At 63.9% G+C, this 25360-nt stretch overlaps 1 protein-coding gene across 7 annotated transcripts; it reads left to right on the top strand.

Annotated features, from left to right (window-relative positions):
• Positions 1-7895: 7895 nt before the first annotated feature.
• TSPAN32 (tetraspanin 32) lies at positions 7896-24431 on the top strand. 7 transcript variants are annotated; one of them, XM_061161319.1, is made up of 9 exons: positions 7896-7997; positions 9505-9619; positions 10373-10470; positions 14687-14761; positions 20456-20557; positions 21001-21087; positions 22433-22516; positions 22660-22787; positions 23207-23542. In XM_061161319.1, the coding sequence occupies exons 1-9, from the start codon at positions 7926-7928 to the stop codon at positions 23406-23408; spliced, it is 963 nt and encodes a 320-aa protein (XP_061017302.1). In that variant the 5' UTR covers positions 7896-7925; the 3' UTR covers positions 23409-23542. The 7 variants fall into 7 exon arrangements, 6 of the variants coding, with proteins under 6 accessions (XP_061017302.1, XP_061017306.1, XP_061017298.1 ...); XM_061161323.1 differs by having other exon boundaries at positions 22717-22787; XR_009696012.1 differs by lacking the exon at positions 23207-23542 and having other exon boundaries at positions 21443-22516; positions 22717-22779.
• Positions 24432-25360: the final 929 nt, after the last annotated feature.

A 25360-nucleotide genomic window follows, 5' to 3' on the forward strand; every position in this document is an offset into this window, starting at 1 on the left:
GGAGGCTGAGGGAAGGAGGATTTGCAGACAGATCCATGAAGAGAGGGAAACAGAGACACATTGCACGTGTGTGTGTGTGTGTGTGTGTGTGTGTATGTGTGTGCAGTTCACCACCACCTTCAGTGCTCCCAGAAGTTTATCATACTTGCTGATCTTTCCTCAGATCCCTTCCTCCCTCCAGCTTCTAGGCTTCTCCATGGTTGATCCTGGGTGCCCCATCTAGCGGCCAGTTCTGCGGTGGGGCTGGAATAGGCACTGCCTTTCTCTGGAGGGGATAATGGAGGCCGCAGACAGGACCGGTGGGCCCAGCTGATGGCTACTGAGGTCGGATGAGTGAGGCCACAGGCTGATGGCCATGAAGGAGAGCAGTGCAGTTGTGTAGAATATTCTGGACCCGCTGCCAAAAAGCCAGACACAAAAGGACAACTCCACTCCGATTCATCCTTCATCGAGGATGGAGTCCTGTATGTCTCCACTCACCTGAGGCCCCCAGAGGAGTCAGATTCCTAGAGACAGAAGGCGGGCCGGTGGGGCCAGACTGGGGGAGGGGAAGGGAATGAGTGCTTCATGGGGTCAGAGTGTGGGTTTAGGGAGATGAGAGCGTTCTAGAGGAGGCTGATGTGATGGTCCCCCACAGTGTGCCTGCCCTTGATGCCATGGAGCCGTGCACTTAGGGTTATGGTAAATCATGTGTATCACACCACATCCTTCTATTACTTATTTATTTGACTGTACCTGGTCTCAGTTGCAGCACACAGGGTCTTTAGTTGTGGCCTGTGGGACCTACTCAGAGAAGGCAATGGCACCCCACTCCAGTACTCTTGCCTGGAAAATCCCATGGACAGAGGAGCCTGGTGGGCTGCGGTCCATGGGGTCGCTAAGAGTCGGACACGACTGAGCAACTTCACTTTCACTTTTCACTTTCATGCATTGGAGAAGGAAATGGCAACGCACTCCAGTGCTCTTGCCTGGAGAATCCCAGGGACGGGGGAGCCTGGTGGGCTGCCATCTATGGGGTCGCACAGAGTCGGACACGACTGAAGCGACTTAGCAGCAGCAGCAGCAGCAGTGGGACCTACTTCCCTGACCAGGGATCAAACCCTGGCCCCCTGCATTGGCAGCTCAGAGTCTCAGCCTCTGGACCACCAGGAAAGTCCCACAATGCCACTTTCTGTCTCTGGATTTGCCTGTTCTGGAGTTTTCACACGCATGCTGTCGTACAAAATGCCACATGTTTTTTTTTTTTACTGTACTTGACTTTTCCAGTGGCTCAGAGGGTAAAGAATCTGCCTGCAATGCAGGAGACCCAGGTTTGATCCCTGGGTCAGGAAAATCCCCTGGAGAAGGAAATGGCTACCCACTCCAGTATTCTTGCCTGGAGAACTCCCTGGACAGAAGATCCTGCAGGGCTACAGCCCATGGAGTCACAAGGAGTCAGACACAACTGAGCAAGCGACACACACAGCTTCCAAATAAAGGCAAAGTCAAGTCATGCTTCTGCCCAACGAGGCACAAGTTCCCTGTACAACCAGATGGGGGAGGGGGCCCTTTACCCCGCCCGGGGTGGTGTCCACTTCCCTTCTGGCCCGGTCACATTCCCACTCTGACGTTTTATGATTTACCTGCAGAGACAGACGGTGGGCCGGGATCAGCAGTCACACCCTCCAAGCTCCGTGGTTGGCCAGACAGCCACGGCTGGTCTCTGCCAGCACCTCCCCCACGCCCACCTCCACATCCTCGTCACCTCCGTAGGCACCTCAGGTTACGCTGGCTCCCTGCCTCGGGTCAATCCAAGGCCTCATTCCTGGGAGGTCTGGGCCGAAGGCTGCAATTGCCGTTTGATTTCCATCACAGGACCAGGAATCTCCGTGCTCCAGGGGACTTCTGCCTTCCAGACATGTTCTCTCTCATCCTCACCTCCTCGGTGTAAGCCCCGGTTCCCACCCAATGGAACGGATCACCCCAACCTTATCATCACCCCTCTCTGCCTGTTGATTCTCTGTCACGAGGACCCCATGGTGGTCTGGATTTAATGAACTCTTTGTGTGTCCTTGGTAGGAGCCTTCCTCCCTTGAGAACTTGAATTTCTAGACCAAGAAAACCTAGAGTCGGGGGACAGGAGGCAAAGAAGCGCTGAGGGCATTTCATTAGGGTGACAGCTCATTGCCATTTCTGCCTTGTGATTCTCAGAACCACACATCCGAGCAAAGAGAGAAAACGCTGGTTCAGAGCACCCAGCCCCGCACCCCCAGCAGGTGCTACAGCCGCGTCTTCAAAAGCTCGTCTCACTGTCCTGTTGGGCCAGCGGCTTCAGGGTGACGGGGTCCTCGGGAAACCCACACGTCAGTTAGCCTGCGCCCCCCGCTGGCTGGGGAACGGGCTCCTTTGCTGTCAGGCCTGTGACGGTGGGTCAGGCGTCCCATTGGGCACACGTGGTGCATCTGCAGCCACGTGGGGGCAGGAACGTGACTCCACGCTCGGAGCGTCTGTTCTAGGAAGCCGCCTGGTGCCTTCCCACCTGGAAGCAGCCACCTCACCTACGGCCCTGGGATGGTGCCACACCGCCCGGACCACATCGGGGCATCGGTGTCATCTCTGCTGTTTCGGGAGAGGCTCTCAGCGGACAGCCACGTGGAGGGGGCAGTCCATGTGCCAAGCCCACCCATCACCTCCACTGTGGCAGCCACGAGCCCTCTGGACAGAGGTTGGCGGAGGTCCACAGAAGGGCCAGTGGTCTGCCTGGTAACTGAGGTCTTTTCTGGCCACGGCGGCAGCTCGGCATTCACATGGGCCCCAAACACCTCCCCATTCCGTGTCCTTTGGGGAAGTCTAACTTCGCCCCCTCTTTCCCAGACCTCCTGCCAGCCACTTTCCAACTGTGCCCCTTCCAAGTCCCTGGCTGTCCAGCCACACCATTCAAAGCTATGATGTCTGTAGACCTGGGACCCCCTACCCTCCTTCCAGGCAAAGTCAAATGAAGAGACGCTTCTTGAGTTCCTGGAGCCCCGGGCTGTCCACTCCGGGTGGTGACCCCACGCAGAGCAGAACCCCCGGAGAGACAGGCCCTGGCTCTTCCTTCCTTGGTCACCAGGTCACCGGAAGGTCCCTTGATGCCAGCGGTGACACAGCCGGGGGCGGGCACAGCAGGCTTTGCAGCTGCTTCCTCACGTGACCCGCTTATATCCTCAGAACCTGCCCTGAGCCTGTCTTACACACACCCCTTCTCTGATGGTGGAATAGGACTGTGTGTGCCCAGTTTCAGGGCCTGAGACTGTGTAAACCCAGCTGCACCGCCTGGTCTGGTGTCTTTGGTGGGACACCCATCTGCCATGCCTTCCTTTGTCTTTGCTATTGTTGGACTTAAAAAAAATTTTATAGTATAGTTGCTTTACAGTGACTCAGTGCTAAGTGTACACGCATCCCCTCTTTGCTGGATTTCCTTCTCACTTAGGTCATCTCAAAGCACTGCGAACTTCCCTGTGCTATGCAGTAGGTTCTCTTTAGTTACCTAGGTTACACATTTGTTGTTGTTGTTCAGTCATTCAATCGTGTCCGACTCTTTCTGACCCACGGACTGCAGCACCCCAGGCTTCCCTGTCCTTCACTATCTCCCAGAGTTTGCTCAGAATCCTGTTCATTGGGTTGGTGATGCCGTCCAACCGTCTTATCCTCTGTCGTCAGATAATCTTCCTCTGATAATCCTTCTCCTCCTGCCGTCAATCTTTCCAGCATCAGTGTCTTTTCCAATGAATCAGCTCTTCGAATCAGGTGGCCAAAGTATTGGAGCTTTAGCTTCAGCATCAATCCTTCCAATGAATGTGCAGGGTTGATTTCCTTTAGGATGGACTCGTTTGATCTCCTTGCTGTCTGAGGGACTCTCAAGAGTCTTCTCCAACACCACATTTCGAAGGCATCAATTCTTCAATGCTCAGCCTTTTTTATGGTCCGACTCTTACATCCGTACATGACTACTGGAAAAACCATAGCTCTGACAGTACAGAACTTTGTTGGCCAAGTTCTATCTCTGCTTTGTAATATGCTGTCTAGGTTTGTCATAGCTTTTCTTCCAAGGAGTAGCGTCTTTTAATTTCATGGCTGAAGTCACCATCTGCAGTGATTTTGGAGCCCAAGAAACTAAGATCTGCCACTGTTTCCATTTTCCTCTATCTATCTGCCATGAAGTGATGTAAATGTTAAAACACACACACACAAAACCAAAGAGGCCCCCTGGGCATCAGGCATCTTCTTAAGCAGTAAGAAGGGCCAGATGTGGGCCTCAAAGTGCCCCAGACGCGCTCCAGACCCCTCGAGGGTGACCAGGTAGCAGGCAGCCAGTTCTGCGGGATTTATTTCCCACCCTCCAGCATGGCCCATGGTAACACAGTGTCTGAATGACCCCCACTTCCTGCTCACGGGACCCGATCAGCAGGATGTCATCGAGGTAATGGACCAACATGACACCCTGTGGAGAGAAAGCTGGTCAGGGGTCCCGGAGCTCACACAGTTCACCAGATGTAAGATGTCCGGGAAGAAAACCCTCCCCAGGAGACGCTGCCCAGGGCGGACACGTCTGGGCGGCTGCGACAGTGTCAGAATCTGGCCGGAGGGCAGAGAGAAAGCCAGAGACCGCACTCGGGGTCCTTCTCGGCCCTCAGCGCTGCCCGGCAGGCTGGCAGGGCCCCACCCTCCACGCTGCGGGGAGGTGATGTGCTCACGGGCGGCCCGGGGACTCCTTCCTGGGTCAGGAGGCCGTGGCGCCAGCCCGTGAGGCCGAACATCTCCTCCGAGGAGAAGGAGGAGGGACATGTCCCTTGGGGCAGTTGTTAGGAAGCCGGGCGGAGGCTGCCACCTCCTGGCCCAGGGAAGTAGCCTCGTGGTAGGAGCGGCCTGCTTCATGGCTAAAACCCCCGCTCGGATTCCCAGAGGCCACTGCCCAGGTAAACTGAGGCAGGCGGCAGACAGCAGACAAGAGCCAGGGGCCAAGTGGTGAAGCCACAACTGCGCGAAAGGGCATGAGAGGGGCCAAAGGAGAGAAGGGGGGAGGGGGGAGGAGAGGTGGGTGGGTCAGCAGGGGGGCAGGGGGGCGGGTCAGCAGGGGGACAGGTGAGCGGGTAGATAGGGGGATAGGTGGGTGGGTGGACAGGTGGGTGGGGGGACAGTGCCATCACCGAGTCCATGAACATCTTGGTGATGAGCAGTTAGTGGAGTGGGGTTCGGTCAGGCCTGGGGCCAAGAGTTCATGCCCCAGTAAGTGGACGGGCAGAGCCAACCCCTCTGCACCCTGAGACGGGGGTGGCAGCCAACACCATGTTTTTAAATAAAGTTTATTTGAGAATAGTTTCAGATTTACAAAAAGGAGTTGCAAAGATAAGTTCACCAATACCACTGCACCCCTACCGCCTCCCAATACCAGTGTCTGACGGGAGTGCGGGGAATCAGTCACAGCCATTCACTTAACAGGGGTCCATTATCACTGACTAGAGCCCATACGGCACTCAGCTCTCTTCAGTCCTTGCCTGCCCTCTCTTTTCTGAACTGGGCCCATCCCAAGACCCACACGCTTGGCTGTCCCATCTCCTTGGCTCCTCTGGGCCGTGACAGCTTCGGTGACCTTGGACATGTGGGGGGCGGGTATGCAGGAGGACACCCCTCTGCTGGAGTTTGCCGGGGGCTTGCGCTGCAATCAGACCAGGGCTGTGGGTTTGGACAGGAAGACGCAAGGGTGAGGCACCCGCCCGTTGTGTCCCATTGACACAGCCCTCGACACGCCTCACCCTGGCAGCGCTGCCCGCGACCGCCTGGCTGAGGAGTGCTTGCCGGAGCCCCAGGGGGACCCGAAGGAGGTGCTCCCCCGACGGGGGAGGATCCACACCCGCTCCTTGGGATTCTTCTGCACAGGCAGTCTCTCTCCTCTCCCACTGGTGTATTCATCCTTCCTTTGGACCAGCATGGATATGGATGTTTGTTTAACATCGTGGGTTGTCATCAATCTGTTATTTATTCTGTTGCTCAAAGCGTCCCAGCCATGGCCATGGGGAGCTATGTCAGTTGGCTGCCCTGACAAAACAGCTTTCTATTAACCAAGCAATTATTAGACGTGGGCAGGAAGAGGAGAAACAAGGAGGTCACTGGCCGGCAAAGACCGTTACACAGACACACGTGGGTGCACACCTATGCACACGCAGACACGTGCATGGGCTGGCACACATGTACACACACATGACCCGTGGACACGGAGAGAGGAGCGGCCCAGGCAGCTCATGGCGGGACCCTTGGCACAGGGTCCGTGCAGGGTGGGGGTCGGTCCCCCGGCCCAGCGCCTCCGACAGAAACTGCTGTTATGGGCGCCCTGCTGGCTCCCGCGAGCCCGCGCTGCCCTCGGGAAGGGTGGCCGCCCTGGGTGCCAGAGGGGAAGTGAGTGGCTGAGGGTCAGGGAGCTGGGTGAAGCCAGCACTTCCCCTCCAGATGTCACTTCCTGTCTCAGACCGGCTGTTGTAGCCAGAGGGTGTGGAAACAGGCTTCCTGGGGCAGGTGTGGACGGCACCCCACGTGGGCCAGGCTCCCCGCCAGGCAGTGGGCCCAGGGCAGGGGGGCCTCAATCAGAGGCCTGGACTTGAGGGGGTCTGAGGCGGGCTCAGTCGCCAGCAGCCCGGTCCCCAAGGAAGCCTCGTTTCCTGCCCTCAGAGGGCCAGGGGCTGATGTGGGGAAACACGGTCAGGTCACCTGTGCCAAGTGCCTGGCGTAGGTCGGCACTCGGCAGGAGCAGGTCAAGAAGCCAGGTCTGACCTTTGGGAAAAGGTCAGGACATCCAATTCCAAGTCAGAGGCAGACAGTTCCAGAAGTGAGGCCAGCAGGGCGGCGATTGGCTTGTCTCTGCAGAAGGGCGGGTCCAGGCGGCCAGCCCCCAGCCCACGGCCCCAAATCCCACCCTGATCCAGGACTTTCACCCCCTCTGGCCCCTCGGGCCGCAGCTCAGCTTCACCAGCTCAAAGCACAGGCTGGGATGTCGGGGCCCCCCTCCTGCCCCTGCGGACACAGGGCGGGATTCCTGGCGCAATGGGGCAGCTGGGGGCACCGCGGTGGATGAGGGGTCCTGGCTGCCCCTGCTCTGAAGAGGGAGGGGAAGGCTGTGGCGGAGCTGCCGGCTAGCACAGGCTGCACTCTGCTGGCTTCTAGAAGGCCAAGGCGTCACGGGAGACATGGTGACAGCTGTCTGGGGCACCTGTCCTCCCCGCTGAGGCCCCCCAGTGCCCTGAGGACCCACATGATGAGATGTGGAAGCGGGGTGATTCCAGCACGGGAGGGGAGCTGTGCCCAGGCAGCCCGCTCCGGTCAGCCCTGGAGGACCGCAGCGGGGGCCCCTGCTGTTCCAGCTGGCCCAGAAGGGACCCAGACCGGGGTCTCAACACGTGTCCCCCCCTCCCCAGGCCACGCTGGGTCCAGCCACCCACAAGCGCAGCCCTGGGTTCATGTCAGGAGGTTTAATCACGGACTCAAGTTCCGACAGAGCCTCAACGTGGGTGCAGAGAGGGGCCCAGCCCCCTCCCCCTGCACACTCCGCTCTAAATTACTCATCTGTGCCACTGAAGCATCGAAAATCAAGTGGCTTTTTGGAAAATGTTGATGTCACAGAACATTTCGAAATGTGTTTCGTAAGACAGTGTTTCGATAGAGAAATTCATATACAGCCTCTCCCCAGAGTCCTGCAAGGACAGCCGCCCCCCGCGGGACTCCCCGGGGGTCCAGTCTCTGCTTGCACACTCCTAGGACGGGAAGCTCACCCCCACCCAGGGGCCCTCTCTCACCGCCCACTTCCTCCCAGGGTCCTCCACGGCCCTGCCAGGAGCAAGGGCGCACCCTTCAGGGAGGCCTCATTTACCTGCTCCTGTCCTGGGGGATTGAGCCAGGGGAGGGGCAGCAGGGGGATGGAAGCTGGCATTGTCCGCCCCGCCTCCTCCCTGCGCTTTCTCTGGGGCACCCGGAGGCTCAGTTCCTGGGTATGCTGACAAAGAGACAGATGGGTGACCGACCAACCCAGCTCCTCGGCGGGCAACTGTGGTCTGAGGTCCCCACCCAGTTGGAAAACAAAACCACAGTGGGAAGGGAGGGGAGGGGAGGGCAGGGGAGGGCAGGGGAGGGGAGGGGAGGGGAGGGGAGGACAGGGGAGGGGAGGACAGGGGAGGGGAGGGCAGAGGAGAGCAGAGGAACCTCCATGGAGCCTTGCCGTCGAGTCAGGGTGGCCAAATGCCAGATGCTGGCCACCAGCTTCTTTGTTCTGGTAACAGGCAAGCTGGGCAGGAGGCGGTGGGGGGTGGGGGTGGGGGAGGGTGTGCCGTGCTCCTGGGCCTCCAGAACTGTGGGTCCTCCCCTAACACACACACCTGCCTTGCTGCCCCCGTGCACATGCACCTGGGGTCCTGCGGGCACAGTCTTGGCGGCAAAAGGTTGCCCCACGAGCAGTGTCTGTCCTCCTGCCAGGCAGCAAGGGGCCTGCTGATGGCCTGAGGGCCTCGGGTGGCTGGTGAACTGGGGTCGGAGAGAAGTCTCCCAGGGGCGCGGTGGTGGGGGGGGGCTGGCCTCCTGCCCTTGGAGGTGCTCTCACAGGAGGCGGGGACTGAGAGGGCTGGGGGTCCACAAACGGAACCCTCGGAGGTTCTGGGCGCTTGGGGCCCTGGACAGTGAGTGTGTGTGCTGGCAATGGGGGGGTGTGAATGTGAGTCTGTGTGGTGTGTGTGATGGGGTGTCTGTGTGTGGCAGGGTGTCTGTGTGTGTAGTGGGGTATCTGTGTGTGGTGTCTGTGTGTGTGTGATGGGGTGTCTGTGATGGGGTGTCTGTGTGTGTGGTGGGGTGTCTGCGTGTGTGATGGGGTGTCTGTGTGTGTGGTGGGGTGTCTGTGTGTGTAGTGGGGTGTCTGTGATGGGGTGTCTGTGTGTGATGGGGTGTCTGTGTGTGTGATGGAGTGTTTGCGTGTGTAGTGGGGTCGGTGATGGGGTGTCTGTGTGTGTGGTGGGGTGTCTGTGTGTGTGATGGGGTATCTGTGTGTGTGATGGGGTGTCTGCGTGTGTGATGGGGTGTCTGTGTGTATGCTGGGGTGTCTGTGTGTGCTGGGGTGTCTGTGATAGGGTGTCTGTGTGTGTAGTGGGGTGTGTGTGGTGGGGTGTGTGTGTGTGGTGGGGTGTCTGTGTGTAGTGGGGTGTCTGCGTGTGTAGTGGGGTGTCTCTGTGTGATGGGGTGTCTGTGTGTGTCGTGGGGTGTCTGCATGTGTAGTGGGGTGTCTCTGTGTGATGGGGTGTCTGTGTGTGTGTGGTGGGGTGTCTCCATGTGGGATGTCTGTGTGTGAGGGTGTGGGGGTAGGTGTCTGCAGCAAAGGCCCCGCTGAGGCCACCCCCAGAAACCTGGAAGCCCTGCAGCTGACCCTGTGTCTCGTGAGACCAGGATGCGGAGATGGGTGGTGGGTGTTGGTGCCCAGCCCCATGCCCACCAGCTGGACGTGCCTGCCCACAGCTCCTGGGCTCCGCCATGGCTGCCACGGCCGCGCTCAGCTACTTCGGGCCCCACTTTGCCGTCATCGGCCACGTGTCTGCAGACAGGAGCACCTATGAGGCCGTGCACCACTGGGGTGAGTGACTGCTGTGGGCGGCCACTGCTGGGGAGGGGGCTTCATGGGCAAAGGCGGCTGGGGAGGAGCCCTGGGCGGGGGGAGGACCGCTGAGCGAAGCTGGGCTGGGGCAGGCAGCAGGGTCAGAGGCAGGAGGGGCCGCCCTGGGGTCCCAGCTCCCCTGGGCAGAGCCTGGGCCCGCCTGGATCTTCCTGGGCCCCTGGGGCAGCGTGGGTATGTCGGGGGGTATCCAGGCCCCGTCCTCCACGTCCAGGAAGGTGTGCTCACCCACGCTGAGGCCTTGAGCAGCTCAGAGAGATGGCATCATGTGCCTCCAACCCCACCCCTGGGGGTCTTGGCCTCAGGAGAGATCACCAGAGGCTGAGGAGGGCAGATATGGTGAAAACTGAGGCCAGCGGGGAACGGTGGTCCTAGCCCCAGGCCTCCTGTTTTTATCTCGAGCCCCAAACCCCAGACCCCTGGGAGCAGGAAGCGTGGGGCTGGGCCTGGACTGATAAGATTACTAGCCTGTCAGCAGGGCCTGGGGGCAGGAACGGGCTTCTGATGGCGGGTGGGGGGGTGGGGGGGCAGTGCGGGGGGACAGGGGGAGGGGAAGGGGAAGGGGAAGTGTGGGGTGGCGGGGGGGGGGCACATCCCTGCTGAGAAGATGAGGCCCCTTCAGGGCCCCCGGAAGCCCAGCAGCCCCGAGTCCACTCTTGCGCACCCAGGACCCCTGCCCGGGCACCCTGACGCCCCCCCCACCTCTGCCCCCAGCCTTCTTCGCTGGAATCGTCCTGGCTGCACTCCTGACCCTGGGGGCCGTGCTGAGCGCCGCAGCCACTGTGAGAGGGGCCGGGGGCCTCATGGCTGCGGTGAGTGCTCCGAGCTGGGGGCCGGGGAGCCCGCCTCGCCCCTGTGTCCCTAAGGAAAGTGAAGCCCAAAGGGTGTGGGACGGCCAAGACCCCCCAACCTGGGAGTCAGGACCCCTCAACCAGGCAGTCAGGACCCTCCCCCCACCCAGGAGTCAGGACCCCTCCACCCAGAGTCAGGACCCCCCAACCCGGGAGTCAGGACTCCTCAACCAGGGAGTCAGGATCCCCCCACCCGGAGGTCAGGACCTCCCCACCCAGGAGTCAGGATTCCCCCACCCGGGAGTCAGGACCCCCCACCTGGGAGTCAGGACCCCTCCACCCGGGACAGTTGGAACCCCTCCACCCAGAGTCAGGACACCCCCCCCCCCAACTCAGGAGAGTCGGGACCGTTTACCCAGGACAGCCAGGACCCCTCCACCTGGGCACCCTTCCCCAGGGGTGGTGTGATGGGCATTCTACCTCACCCCCACATCCACGGGGGCTTTGAAAGGCAGCGTTGGCCCTCCCGGCCTTGGGTGCTGGTCAGAGGCCGGGAAGGTCTGGTTCTGTGATACTGGAGGCTCTGGGAACACAGTTCGGATGAATGCCACCCTTTAGGATGAGGCCAGGCACAATGGGTCCCCCGTAGGTCAGGACTGGGCCGTGACCCCGAGGCCCCGGGCTCCTCCCGAGCGGCACGCAGTGCCAGAGGTGGGGCTCCCCCCGCCCCGACCTCGCCCCACAGCAGGGGCCTTTGCTGCCCCCGTGCCTGCTCCTCCAAGCGGCCTGCCCTGCTGCACCTGCCAGACCCCCTCTCTCGCCTGAACCGGGGCCTCGGCCCCTGGCTGGTGCTGTCACCTCACCCCCAGCCCCTCTGAGCTCCCAAGACACCAAGTCTAGCCTTCCTGGGACTCCACGGGTCCCTGCGGCGCCCACTTTCCTGCTTCCAGCCCTCTGCTCCCGCAGACCCCACCCCTACCCTGGGAGAGGTTCATGGGGCAGCCCCCCCGGGAGCTCCTGCTGGGGGCAATGTTTCCCAGGTGGACTCTGAAGCTGCCAACCCTGGGCTCCCTGGCAGCCTTCTGAGTCCCCACGGCCGGCGGGGTTTGTGGCCAGCGGGGTCAGCAAACATGTTGAATGACTCCTGGGTTACAGACATCTCCAAGGCCAGGTAGCTCAGTCGGTAAAGAATCTGCCTGCAGTGTGGGAGACCCAGGTTCGATCCCTGGGTCAGGGAAGATCCCCTGGAGAAGGAAATGGCAACCCACTCCAGTATCTTTGCCTGCAAAATCCCATGGACAGAGGAGCCAGGTGGGCTGCAGTCCACGGGGTCGCAGCGTCAGGCGCGACTGAGCGACACACCAAGGCCGGGCAGAGTCACCTCCCAGAGCCTGGCCGGCCCTGGTGTGCTAGAGGCCCATCTGGCAGCTGGGTCCCAATCAGGACCCACAGGAGCGTGGGCGGTGCTACCAACCTGGCCTGTGTGGTCCGGCTGGGCAGCGGAGGGAGGGAGGCCCCAGGGGCATCCGACCAGGCAAGCGGACTGTCTCCCCGGAGGGGAGCCCTAAGGCCTGGGCTTGCTGCAGGAACTCCTGCCTGGAGGTCAGGGCGGCGGGCAGCGGGGCCAGACCCGGAGGTCCGGGCGGGGACAGCCTGCCGCGTCCGCCGCCAGGGGGCGCCATGGTGCCGGGCGCAAAGCCGCGGCCTGAAGCTGCTTCTGCCGAAGGCTCCTGTTGCCGGCCGGGGAGCTCTGGGCCAGGCCCTTCCCTCTCTCCCCGGACCACCGCGCTCTGCGCCCTGCTCTGGGGCAGGCACCGGGGAGCACCAGGGCCTCGGTTCTGCTTCCCTGCCCGGGACGCGGGTTGGGCCCCACCACTGGCCTCCTGCTGCACCCCAGCCTCGATCCCAGCACGGCCCCCGGGCGGGCGAGAGGGAGCAGGGGCTGGGGGACCCCACCCCCGGGCCCACCCGCTGAGCGGGGGCCGTGTGTGCACCCCGGGGTGCGGTGTTGCGTCTGGCGTCTGTGTGTGTCTGGAGCGTGCAAGCCCCCGGGGGCTGGGAGAGGGTGACCTTTCCCGTCCTGCCCCCCACCTTCCTGCTGCTCCCCCTTCCCACCCCCGCCTCCTCCCAAGCCAGCCTCGCACACAGGAAATGAGCGGCTCAGAGCAGGGCTGGCCGCTGCGCCAAGGAAGCCATTTGGATTTATTTATGCTGTTGTTTAGAATCAGGAGAGAGGGCGGCGGGCATGGGACCCACCGCACCCGGTGCCTCAGTGCACAGGCGGCCCGGGAGCCAAGCCCGTGTGCCACCCAGGACCCTCCGTGCAAGGCGGACGGGTGGGCGGCACGGAGTGATGCTCCCTCTCCCGAGGAATGGAACAGTTCCTGGAAAATGCTTGTCCCTTGAGCTGGCTCTGGGCCTCCAGCCTGGGAGGCAGCGCTGGGCAATGGCTTCCAGATGGGGAAGAAGGCCCTTGGCCAGCCTGGGGGCGGGAGGAGGAGGAGAGGGAGGAGTAGAAGAGGGAGGAGGGAGAGGAGGGAGGGGAGGAGGGAGAGGAGGAAGGGGAGGAGGGAGAGGAGGGGAGGAGGGAGAGGAGAAGGGGAAGAGGGAGAGGAGGGGAGGAGGGAGAGGAGGAAGGGGAGGGAGAGAAGGGAGGAGGGAGAGGAGAGGGGGAGGAGCAGGAGAAGGAAGTAGAGGGAGGGGAGGAAGGAAGAAAGGAACGAGGAAGAGGAAAGGGGGGAGGAAGGGGAGGAGGGAGAGAAATAGAGGGAGGATGGGGAGGAGAGGAGGAAGAGGCATCCCAGAGCCATCTGGAGACTGAGGCCTGGTGGACCCCTGGGCAGGCAGGAGGAAACGTGGGGTGAAAGCTGGTGGGCCTCCCGCCCCTGAGCAGAGCTGGAGGTCGCTGTCCCTGCGTGGAGTCTGGGAGCCGGCGGGCTGGCCCCTGTCTCCTGGAGCCTGGTGGACGCACCACCGCACGCCCACCAAGTGTGGAGCAGAAGGAACAGTCTCCATCCCCGTCCAGCCCGGGCAGTGTCAGTGTGTCTGCACCGGGGTGTCCCTCCATGCTGGCCATGGACTCTCTGGTGTCACCCCAGTAAGGCCCCTGGGTTGGGAGAGCCTGGCCACTCAGGCCCAGTAGCAGACGGTCCCGCTCCCGGGAGGGAGCGATCCTGGACCCCAGACCCCTGGGCCAGGTGGTCAGCAGGCGGACTGACCATCCAGAGGTCCTGGAGGCTGCTCAGCCCGAGGCCTGAATGGGAGCATCCCCAGCGCAAGGTGACCAGTCAGACCACGGTGCGGGGGCGTCCCCAGGGCAGCGCAGGGGCCTGGGCAGCCGGGGGTGAGCCTCTGAAACGACCCACAAAAGAGCTTTGGGGACGTGTGTGTATTTTCAGGGGAGGGGGCAAATATCATCAGCTTCAGAAACCCCGTGAGAGAAACGGTCCACCAGAGCCCGAGGCCCGGAGATTGGCAGGAGGTGGACGGGCCCCCTGGGTCCTGGGGGGCACGCTGGTGGGAAGAGGAGCACCTCTGCTGGGGGTCACCCCGTCTCAGGGTGCCCACCGGGCCATGCTCTTGGCTAGAACCCCAGCTCCTGAACCTCCGGGAGGCCTGTTTCAGAAAACTAAGCAAAACCAGTTGTCCCTTCTGGAAAAGGCCCTTCCTGTGCAAGCAATTCCCTGATGGCTCAGTCGGTAAAGAATCCACCTGCAATGCAGGAGACCCGAGTTTGATCCCCGGGTCAGGAAGATCCCCTGGAGGAGGGCATGGCAACCCGCTCCAGTACTCTTGCCTGGAGAATCCCATGGACAGAGGAGCCTGGCGGGCTCTAGTCCGTGGGGGTCAGAGTCGGACACGGCTGAGTGACGAAGCGCAGCACATCCAGGGCAGCCCGCACCCCCGAGCCGCCCTCCAGGCCAGACCACTTGAAAGGGGGCACATGTTCTGAATCTGAATCTCAGGCTCAGGGAAGGCCCCCAGGCCCTTCTGGGGTCGGTGCCTTTCCCGGCCGCGGACTCAGATGGCAGGGTTCTCCCTCATCCCGGGGCCTGACCGCCTGCCTCCCTGGGGCCCTGGGAAGCCAAAGCCAGCTGCGGGGGCCTCCCGAGAAGGGCCTAGAGAGGCCTGGGAGCCAGTGTGCCCACCCACTGCCGCAGGCCTGCCCTCGGCAGGGGGAGCCGCCTGGCCACAGTGGGGCCTGGACTCAGGTGCCTCCTCTCCCGCCCCCGCCCAGGCCTTCCTGAGCTTCGCCCTGGTGTTCTGCGCCCTGGCGCAGGCGGCCTTCTGGAGGCTCCACAACCCCACCCAGGTGAGCGCGGCCCCGTCACACAAGGGAGGGCCCCTGCTCCCTCTCTCCTGCAGTCAGCGGGGGAGACGGGCGGGTGTGGGGACCATGCTGCGGACACTCTCTGCCTGCGGGCCGGCCCTCTGCTGGGCTGAGAGCAGCAGCTCCCGGGGCAGGAAGGAGGCAGGTGCAGGCCGCGGACACCCACTTCTCTCGAAGGACCACCAGAGACCCGGAAGATGGCACCTGGGGTTTGGGGGAGGGGAGCCTCCCAGGCCTGCAGGGTTGACTGGGGGGGTCGGCTCCAGGAAACGCAGCTTCGAGGACTGCACTCCTGATGGGGGCCGGGCCTGGCCGGGAGAGAGGCCTGTTTGCAGCGGGGGCGTGGGACAGGGGATGCGGTGTCCAGTGGTCCTTCAGGGCGGGCCCTGGCCTGCTTGTAGGTGGGCTGCCTGGGCGACCCGCTCCTTCCATGGTCACCGGGGGCTCTTCCCAGGGACACTCACGTCGGTGGTGACCGTGGTGATGGTGGGCGTGGGTCCCTTTGGGGGGGCTCTGTTCTCCTTTCCTTCCTCTGTCCACCCACCCCTCCGTCCCCTGGGTGCTGCTGCTTCCGAGCGACCCCGGAGCAACTCGAGACTGGCAGGGAGGGAGGCCCCAGTTCTGATCATGCAGTCACGTGGGACGCCGGCCCCCGGACAACGGGGCTTGAAGCCTGCGGGCCTGGATCTAGGTTGCGCGCAACCCCAGGGAGGAGGGCAGGACCACAGCTCGGGAGGGACCGCTCCCATGTGACCAGGGGCGGGGGCAGCCTGGCCTTCCAGAAATTCTGCCTGAACTCCAGGCCCCGAGACAGAGCTGAAAGCCTGCCTGGGAAACGGAACTGTTTAAGTCCATGAGCAGAGCTGAGTCCTCCCAGACCAGGGCTGGGGGTCAAGGTCAGAACTTCTGTGGCCAGACAGAGGAAATGGGTGCTCAAGAGGTTCAGAGAGACGGGGACGCAGCCCCAGATGGGCTCCTGTTTGCAGGGGCCGAGGACTGGCAGGGCCGGGAGGGTCCACAGTCGGCTGAGGAGGGGGCGCCGCTGGTCCACGTGGCGGGTCTCAGCAGGCAGAGTGAGGCTGGCCAACACCAGTGCCCACCACGCCCTGCGCCTATGGCCCCGACAGGCTCAGCTTCACTCCCCAGCCGAGCTGGTAGTCTGAAGGGCAGCCCCCGGGTGCCCCTCCCAAAGGGGCTGCTCGCCCCGCTGCTCTCTGACTGAGCGGCCAGTGCCTGCAGGGGCCTCCCCCCAGCCCCCAGGATTGGACACAAGCCAGGCAGGAGAACTCGGGGCCAGGCTTTGCCCGTGAGAGCCAAGCCCCAGGCCAGACCCCAAAGCAGTCCCTGGGGAGCCCAGCCCCACAGACCCTGTCCAGCCAGACTTTCTGAGACCCTGAGCACGCCTTTCTCCTCTCCTTGGGCCTCAGATTCCCCTGACTCCATAAGGACCAGCCCGGGGAGACCACGGCCACTCCTGCTGGAGGACATTGCTGGGGGGTGGTGGTTTAGTCACTAAGTCGTATCTGGCACCTGCAACTATAGCCCGCCAGCCTTCTCTGGCCACGGGATTTTCTAGGCAAGAACACTGGAGTGGGTTGCCACTTCCTTCTCCGGGGGGGTCTTCCTGACCCAGGGATAGAACCCAGGTCTCCTGCATTGGAGACAGATTCTTTATCGACTCAGCCACTAGGGAAGCCCTGGAAGATCCTGGGTTTCCAGGCAAAACCCCGTGCAGGCAGGTGACCAGTGGCGTATGTCTGACCGTGTATCAGGGATCCCAGCGACCCCGGCCCCTGGTTGCACGGGCACCCCGAGATATTCCTGCAATATGCAGAGAACGGCTGGGTCAGGAGACCAAGCTCGTGCTGTGTGCTTTGAGGTGTGTGGTTACCCACTCTAAAGCCCAGAGGGCTTCCCTGGCGACTCAGTGGATAAAGAGTCTACCTGCGGTGCGGAGGAGCCGTGTTCAATCCCTGGGTTGGGAAGATCCCCTGGAGAAGGAGATGGCAACCCACTCCAGTATTCTTGCCTGGAGAATTCCATGGACAGTGGAGCCTGGTGGGCTGCAGTCCATGGGGTCACAAGAGTCGGACACGACTGAGCGACTAACACTTTCATGCTTTTTCTTTACCCACTCTGGCCCTGTCCTCCCTTACCCGCAGCACGGACCTAGTTTCCCCATCCCCCTGCCACCGCTGAACTCCTTGGAGTTGAGGAGGCCATCCCCAGACCTTCCAGGGTGGTGCCATCCTCTTGGTCCACAGATGGAGGGACTCAGGCCCACGGGGATGGGGAGGGGGCCAGGTCACCCTGGCAGAGCCGGAGCCAGAGGGGGCCACCGTCAGGACTCTTAGCCCTGAGTCAACGCCTTTTTTCCTGTTCCTGCCCAAAGATCACCCCAAACTGTTCACCACCACCCTGGCGTCATCTGGGGTCACCCACCCCTGACCAGAGGGGGAAGAGGACATTCCCTCTGGTTCTTCGGAGCCCGGAAAGGCAGCCTCGGCTCTCGGTGACCCAGGAGCACTGAGCCAGGCTGCTGACCCACCACCCAGGAGCCGCCGGGCCAGGCGAGGTCTGGGTCGCCACGTGGGTGGTCCCTGCCAAGACGGCTGCCAGAGTGCCCGGGCCAGGCAGCGCCCCCCGGGCAGCTGCAGCCCCCTTCTTGGCTGTGACCTTGTGTTTACAGCTCTAAGCCCATGGCTGGTGGGTCTGCGGAGGCGGGGCTCACAGGCCGAAACCCTTCTGGGGCTCCCGCTCTGGGAAGGGGAAGGGGTGGAAACAGACAGGACCCAGCTGGGCCTCCTCCCTGCACGGCCCCCGCCCCCCCCACCCCCAGAAGTCGTTCTTGTCTGGTCTGTGCTGCAGCTGGCCTTCGGGGTCCAGTGTTCGGGCCCTGGCTGGTCCCGGGGCGGGCTGGGGCTTCCTCCCACACCTGCGTGGACGCAGGGGGGCCTGGGTGGGGTCAGCCTCGAGCCCGGCGCTCTTGGGCAATCAGCCCACTTTCCTGGGCCTCCGTGTCCTCGTCTGTAAAGGAGTATGAAGACCTCCCTGTGCAGGAATGAACCAGCACAGGTGAAGGGATGAGCGGAACCTGCCTGCAGCCCCCGAGCCCAGGTCTGACCTCCGTACCCGCACTCATGAGGGCGCGGGCCCCAGGGGGCAGGGGCCGAGGAGCCGCCTGTCCTGTGCCCCTGACCCCGGGAACCTGCGGGGGCCTTGGCGTCAAGGCCAACCCAGGCCAGCAGATCTCGCCTTCTTCCGTGGGGTCCTCCTGGAGGCAGAAGCAGAGACACTCAAAGGGCCGTGTGTTTGCTCTAAGGGGTCTGTCACCCCCATTTCTCCCCTGGAACTCCCCCCAAGTGACCCCCTGAGAGACCCTGAAACACGGGGTCCAGATGACCCGCCTACCTGAGGACGGCCATGACTTCCGGTGGCCCCAGAGCCATCCTGCAGGCCCCCGGCCCCCCTCCCAGCCTCAGGCCCTGGTAGCTGCCCTGAAGCTTGGCGGGCGTTCAGCAGGACTCGGCGGCCGTGCTATGAATACAAAGCTTGAGGGCGCCTGAGAGCCGCTCTGCCCAGTCCCCAGACAGGCCTGCGGGCGATTAACTGCCAGGCCCCGCTTAATAATTCAGGCACGGACTGAGTACGGCGGTGCCCGAGCTGGTGTAAGGCTGCCTGTCCCCCAGCTCCCGGGCTGGGCCCCGCCCTGGAGGCCACTCCCCTCCCCCATGGTCCACGAGCCGCCAGAGCCGGCCCTGGGCCACCGGGGGCTGGTCTGCGGACCACCTGCAGCTCCCACTGCCCCCGACCCCCAGGCATCCCCTGCCAGGCAGGCCAGCAGACTATGGGAGGGGTGGTCAGCAAGTCTGGGAGGGGTCCTCGTGGGGAGCTGGCCTGGCAGGGACACCCCAGGCCCTCGGTCTGATTTCAGCAGCCCAGGAACCCTGTCCCGACGGGCAGCCCCAGAGCCTTGGGAGACAGGGCTTAAAGATTAGGGCGCCCTGCAGGGAGCACCCAAGTCTCAGGGCCCAAGGGCCTCTGAGACCTCCCAGCACCCCCCAACTTCTCTCCTAGAGACACACAGGACCCCTGTGCCCCTGAGCCCGGGCCCCCATGGGGCACCACCCACCCAGGCACCGGGCCTTGGGAGAGTCTGCCTGGCCCCCACGTCCAGGCCAGGGGTCTCGGGCAGGGTGTGGCTTTGTCGGATCCACCTCCTCATCTGAAGGAGGACCCTGTGGCCCCCACTTCTGGGGTCGGGTGGGGGTGGGGAGGTAGGAGGGGGTAGACACACACAGCTCAACCCCCAGTGGGCATGCCCCTCCAGCCAGCGTTCCTGGGAGCAGCACCCTACCTCAGAGGGGCCGAGGTCTCCCTGGGCCCTAGTGGAGGTGGGGGCGAGCTGGAACCACGAGAGGGGTCTGAGCTAGACCCCTGTCATGGCCTCCTGCACCCCTGACCCCAGGCTGGCTCCAGGCACCCCCCGGGACCTCCTCCCACAGAGACCAGGACAGCCTGGCCAGTCTCCACCCCCAAGAGAGGGCCCCTTGCCAGGCCTCCTGCAGTGGGGGCCAGCCTGGCGCCTGGCCCCCCGCCCAGGACGCTGCCCACCTCCCCCTCGGGTAGGGAACAAAGCCACTGAAGCATCCGGGCGGCTCTGAGATCTGGGTCTCACCAAGAGGGTGATGAGCTCTGAGCGCGATGCTGGGGGTGCAGATCCGCCCATCCCTACAGGGCCACCAGGGCTTTGGGCAGCACTGGGCGACACCGCCCCCAGCCCACCTGCCCCCAAGACCTCCAGGCTGGGAGTGGGGAAGCCACTTCCTTTCTGGAGGGCGGGGTGGCTGGCCAGAGCAGGGTACCCCCGAGCACCCGCCCACCCATCCCAGTGGGCGCACGACTCGGGGGCAGGAAGGGAAGGGAGGCTGGGCTCAGGGTCTCTGAGGTGGGGAAGGAGGGCGGGGAGTCCAGAGGCCTTGCCCATGCCAGACCAGTGACCCCAGCGCAATCACAGAAGACTCCCTGGAGAAGGCAGGATTCCAGTTTGCCTCTGGAGAAATAAGTTGCAAGGGGAGGACAGTTCAGAAGGCATAGAAGCGAGGCAACAGAAGGAGGACTGGGGGAGGGGGTACGGCGTGAAGTCAGAGCTCTGCTCTTCCGTCGTCTCCAAGGGGCCTCGTCAGCCCTGGGTACTTAGGCCTTGACTGAAGCCCAGCTGTCTGGGCTTTCCAGAACGTACTGGATGGATCTGCGGGAAGACCCAGAGCATCCCTGTGAGCTGAGCCCTGGCACGAGGCGGCTCCTGGCCGTCTCCCCCAGGCCCACCCTTGCCTTTCCCTCCCCACCGTGCGTTTCCAGATCAGCAGAAGCAGGTGGACACTTAGGCCGGGCCCCCCCTCCCACTGTAAGACAAGAGTTGGTTTACCCTGCAGGACCCCCAGGGGCAAGGGTGGCATCAACAATCGTTCTTGGGGGGAGGTCCCCACAGCTGGAACATGGGAACCCCTGTGACCATCACCCAGGGGACGCAGGCTCTGCTCCAGGGGGCCCGGTCCCCAGGGAGCAGGAGGAGGAGGAGGCCGGCTGGGTGCTGCTCAGCACCTGAGAGCCCTCAGGGGGCCCGTCAGGGACGTGAGCTTCACCAGCACGGCCTTCCCGGTGCCCTCTGCACAGGTGGAGGACGCCGTGCTGGACGCCTACGACCGGGCCTACGACCAGGTGGTGAGGAGCGCGTCCGGAACCGGGCGGCAGGAGCTGGTGGCCATCCAGGACACGGTGAGGGCGTGCAGGAGGACCCCTCCGGGGCAGCTCTGGGCGGCCTGCCATCCAGACACGGGGCACAGGGGAGCAGCCCCCAGAGCCAGCTGACCGGGTGCTGAGATGAGGGTCCTGGGTCACCACGCCACGGCGGGGGGAGGCGCAGGGCAGAGCGTGCCCGTCTTCCGTCCACCCGAGGAGGCCCGGCTTCTGAGTCCGCAGGCCCAGAGCAGAGGGTGACAGCCCGCGTCCACACGTGAGCTTCCAGATGGAGGTGGCACAGCCCGTCCCGGTGCCCGCAGGCCAGGCTGCTGGGAGCTGGGTGCCCCCTACAGAGCCAGCCGCCTGACCCTGAGCCCCCGTCCTGGCCTGGGGCGGGGCGCGGGGAGGACGTCGTGCCTCGGTTTCCCCTCTGCCCCGGGGTTCTCAGAGCAAACCGCCTCCCTCTTCTGCCCCTGCAGTTCTGGTGCTGTGGCAAGAGCTCGCCCCTCGGGCTCCTGGGGGGCTCGGAGGCCGACCTGTGTCGGGGGGAAGAGGCCACCAGACAGGTGAGGGGAGGGCCCACCACCATCCCTGGGGGTTCAGCCCCAGAGCAGGGCCACGCCCACCCACTGGCTGCCCCAGACATAGCTCTCAGCGTGGGGGACTGAGACCCTCCCATCGGAACCCTCTAGAAGGGCAGGGGAGGGTAGGAGACCCAGGGGCTGAGCTGTGCCAGACGCCCAGAGAGTGCGGTGGGCGGCTCTGCCTGGGCCAGGGTCCCTGAATCCGGAAGGACATTTCCTGGAAGGTCAGCCCAGGCCTGAATCTGGCCAGGAGGGCGTCGGAGGCAGGGACCCTCTTCTTCCCAAAGACAGTGGCCTCCCCTCCCCCTGTCCCCTGGCTCCCCTCCCCCACCCATAGGAACAAACTCGCCCCATCTCTGGCAAGAGGCTCCTGGCCACCCTCCAAGAAACAGACAGGAGGATGCAAATGGCTGGAGGCCCAGCCCAGGACAGAACCAACACAGCGCCCTGGGCCCTGGCGCTAGGGGGGCAAGGGCAAAGGAGGGATGGCGGGGGTGGGAGGCCTGTTTAAACCACCAGGAGGAGGCCCCAGGTCCTCGCCTGCAAAGTGGGGGTAAAGGCCAGCCTCCTGCACCTTCTGAGACATGGGAGACGGTGAAGGCCTTGTGGGAAGGGACCCCCGGGGGAGGGGGCGGGAGGGCGGACCCCCTGTCACTTTCTAAGAGGAAGTGCAGCCGCGTGGGGGGGGGACGAGAGCCTGTCAAAGGGATTCACGGGCAGATGGACAGACAGACACCAAGCCAGCCTCCTCTCCCCCAGCTCGGGCTTCAGAGCCCAACCCTGCCTGCCCCACCGCACACCCTGCCCCAGCCTGCCCCCGCCCGGAGTGCCAAGTCCTTCCCCGGAGCCGAAGTGGTTCAGAGCAGGGGAGGTCCCCTCCCTCTTCCCTGGAGACAGCGTGCCTCTGTGGACACCATGCCCTGGGGAGGCCGGGGAGGTTCAGGATGGAGCAAGAACACCCCTCCCTCTTAGCCAGCGCCCTTTCCTCAGCCAGGCTGTGTCCCACCCGCAACAGGGAACCTGGGACCCAGAGTAACTGGGTCTCAGCCTGCCCTGGGGGCAGACACAGGGCCCAACACCGCTGCTTAGGGTTCACCCAGAGGCAGGCCCCGCTGGACCTCCAGAGCCCCTCATCCCCACAGAGGCAGGTTCCATCCTGCTTGTCTCTGCCTGTTTTCAATGCCTGTCCAGAGCTTGGGGCGGGTCCCGGGACGGGCGGCACCCCTAGCCTGGGTCCCAGTGGCCGCTGCGGCTCCACACCCCTTGCGAAGGTGCCGTGCCCGGGCCGGGAGGGGCAGTCCGGGCCCACACGCTGCCCTCTGCCCAGGACTGCCTGCAGGGGATCCAGAGCTTCCTGAGGGCGCACGGAAACATCGTCTCCACCCTGATCGGCCTGGGCCTCACCTTCACGGTAGCTCTCACAGCCCCCCGCAGCCCTCGTCCCCCGCGGCCCCCCACCCCCAGGGTCCTGGGGACCTGCAGGCTCGCCCTGCACGGGGAGCAGGGAAGAGCAGGCCTGGGGGTGACGTGGCCTCCCTGACTCCCTTCCCCCAGGGTGGGGGGACGGTGAGCCCCCAGAGCTGCTGGGACAAGTGCCCCCCCCACTCCCAGGTGTACGCAATGCTGCTTAGCTCCTTCATCTGGTTCACCATCCGCTCAGGCAGATACTCCGTGAGCCAACGGTAGGCCCGCCCGCCCCTGTGCCGCCACCTCCCCAGAAGGGTCCTACAGGCCTGCAGGTGCGGGAGGAGGGCAGAGAGCACCACCCTTTCCCGCTCCCCAGATCCCGCCTCTGCCCAGTTGTGGGGCCCCTGGATGGAGGGCCCAGGCTGACACCCTAGGGAAGGTGCTTGGGGTCAGCAAGCACTCGGCCAGGCAGGCTCCGCCCCCTCCCTGCCCTGCAGACACGGAGTCTCACAGGGGCATCTCCACCACCGTGGGGAGACGGGGCTGCTGGGGCCCCCAGGACAGCCCCCTGCCTCCATCCACGCCGCGGGCTCTGCCACCGCTGACCCAGCCTCTGCTCTGGCCACCTGCACGCCCTCCGGGCCCAGGTCCCCGGCCGGCCCCCCTGTGTCCTCACCACCCCTCTGCCCCTCAGGGCCCGCAGCCACCCTCCCCAGGAGCCCAGAGTATACAGATGTATCCAGGAGGGATCCCGATCTCCTCGCCGCCCGTCCAAAGCGGACGCTCCCAAGGGCCGTCTGAGTCCAAGCGCGTGCTCTGGTCAGCTTCTGCTGCCCCGGGACACCCACCCGCCTGCCCACGGGAGCGGAGACGCTACGGTCTGCACTCGCATGTGACCCTGGTGGGAGGGGAGGCGCTGTTTCCCTCCATGTGGTGGGGTGCGGGAAGAGGAGGCTTGACCAGACCAGCACCTCCGTTTAAGCCGACGGGGGGCTGGGGGAGCAGGGGGCAACCGCAGACTCTGGGGAGAGGCTAGCGGGGTGAGAGTGCGGGCAGAGGGAGAAGGTGGGCTTGGTAGGGCTCCCTGGCCCCCCACCCCCAGGCTCTGGGGAGATGGGAGGACCCACTGCAGGCTCGGGCAGACTGGGGGCAGTTCAGTTCTGCGCAGCGTCAGGACTGAGGCCCCACCCGCGTGGGCTGTCCCCGGCCTGCTCTCCTCCAGAGACCGCTTCCCCTCCTCACACGGCCCCCCATCCTCACGCCGCAGGCAGGAGGGCCCCTGCTCCCCTCTGACCCTCCGGGCGGGAGGGCTGTCTGCAGGCCCAGGTGGTTAGGTGAGGACCACCCGGTGACCTCCCCGGCATAAGGAGAAATCATGCGTGTAGTGATGCCATGCGCACAGTCCCAGGGGTGCATCTGAGAACTCCTGCCTGCTGCCGCCCCCCTGCCCGCCATCCGACCACCTGATGACTGGCATCCTGGGCTCAAGTCCCAGAGTCCTGGGCGGGACCCCAGACTGGCCCAGCCCAGCTCGGGGGCCCCATCGTAGCTGCCAAAGGACAAGGGAACACGGCTCGGCCCGTTGAGCTTCCACCAAGGGGGTGCAGCCCCGCCCCCACTGAAACTGGCAGAGTCGGCTTCCTCCCCAGCAAGGAGCAGCGTCTGTGAAGTGCAGCCAAACGGGGACAGAGTGACCAACGCCCGCTGCCTGCAGTCACACACCCTCTCCGCAGTACACCTCCCAGAGCAAGACGGCTCCCCCGGGACAAATCAGACTTGCGCCGGAAGCTCGTGGGCAGAAGCCTCGCGGTTCTGCAGTTCTGGGTTTGGTAACCGTCCAGGGCCTCCGGGGAGGTGTGTTCCTCTCCCGGTTCTGTTCTTCTCATCTTACAAAATAAACTTGAAGGAAGGCACCAGTACTGCTGGGAAGAAGCGGGAACGGGCCTGTAGCAGGGATTTCCCTGGCAATCCGGCGCTGGACGCTCGGCGCTTCCACCGCAGGGGCCGGGCAGCCAGGCGGAGGACCAAAGAGGAAGAGGGGAGAAGGCGTGCGTCAGGGTCAGATTCCCTAGAGACGGATATGAGCGCAGGAGAAGGGTCTGCGCCGGAACCTGCGGGCGTGCTCGCTCCCTCCCGGCCAGGCTCGCCGCTCCTCTCCCGCCCCACCCAGTCCCGGCCCTCTCCCCGTGAGCCCACTCTTCGTGGGGAGGGTGCTGGGAAGGAAGGCCTCCTTCCTCTGGTCACCTCTGCCGTGGACTCATCACCCCCTCATCCCGCCCTCACTCAGGAGCAGGACCCCATTTCCTCTTGATCCCATCACCCACCCATCACCATGGCCCCCTTCCGGGCCCCTGAATCCACTGGCAGAGGAGCCCCGGGTGGGCCAGGTGGGACCTCCACCTCCTTCCAACTCAAAGTCACCATTGTTTTGTTCAAAGCATCCCTTTGCTAGGACTGAAAACCAGGCAAGCAGGGACCAACAGGGGCGAGAGGCAGAACGCTTGCGAGCCGCCCATTCACTCTAATCACAGGAAGCGGGCCCCCCCCCCCCCACGCGGCCTCCACCCCGTGCATCCTGATTTGGGGGAGATGGCGGCATTGACTAGCATGTCCTCCAGGACACAGGGCCACTGTTGCCCCACTGTCCCGGCCGTGGTCCTGAACGATGCCAGGGCTGGGCTGCCGTCCCGTGGGGTCTTCTCCTTGAGGAGCGTGGTCCGGGGTGGCCCTCGGGGAGCGCAGGGCACCTCCCCTTGCCTTGCCCCTCTGGTGTAAGGTCAGCTCCTTGCCCAGAAACAGGGATCCGTGAGGAACTCGGAACTCGCAGCAGGGCGTCAAGTCGGTAAAT

This window comes from Dama dama, chromosome 2 (assembly GCF_033118175.1).
Source record: "Dama dama isolate Ldn47 chromosome 2, ASM3311817v1, whole genome shotgun sequence".
NCBI classification, from domain to species: domain Eukaryota; kingdom Metazoa; phylum Chordata; class Mammalia; order Artiodactyla; family Cervidae; genus Dama; species Dama dama.

What these genes read in the sequence shown, in the direction of transcription:
- TSPAN32 (XM_061161315.1), top strand. Translation starts at nt 7,926, where the DNA reads ATGGAAGCTGGCATTGTCCGCCCCGCCTCCTCCCTGCGCTTTCTCTGG. An exon ending in CCGGGGGCCTCATGGCTGCG is followed by an intron (nt 10,471 to 14,686) that starts GTGAGTGCTCCG and finishes GCCCCCGCCCAG; the next exon opens with GCCTTCCTGAGCTTCGCCCT. An exon ending in GCCTGGGCCTCACCTTCACG is followed by an intron (nt 22,517 to 23,206) that starts GTAGCTCTCACA and finishes TCTGCCCCTCAG; the next exon opens with GGCCCGCAGCCACCCTCCCC.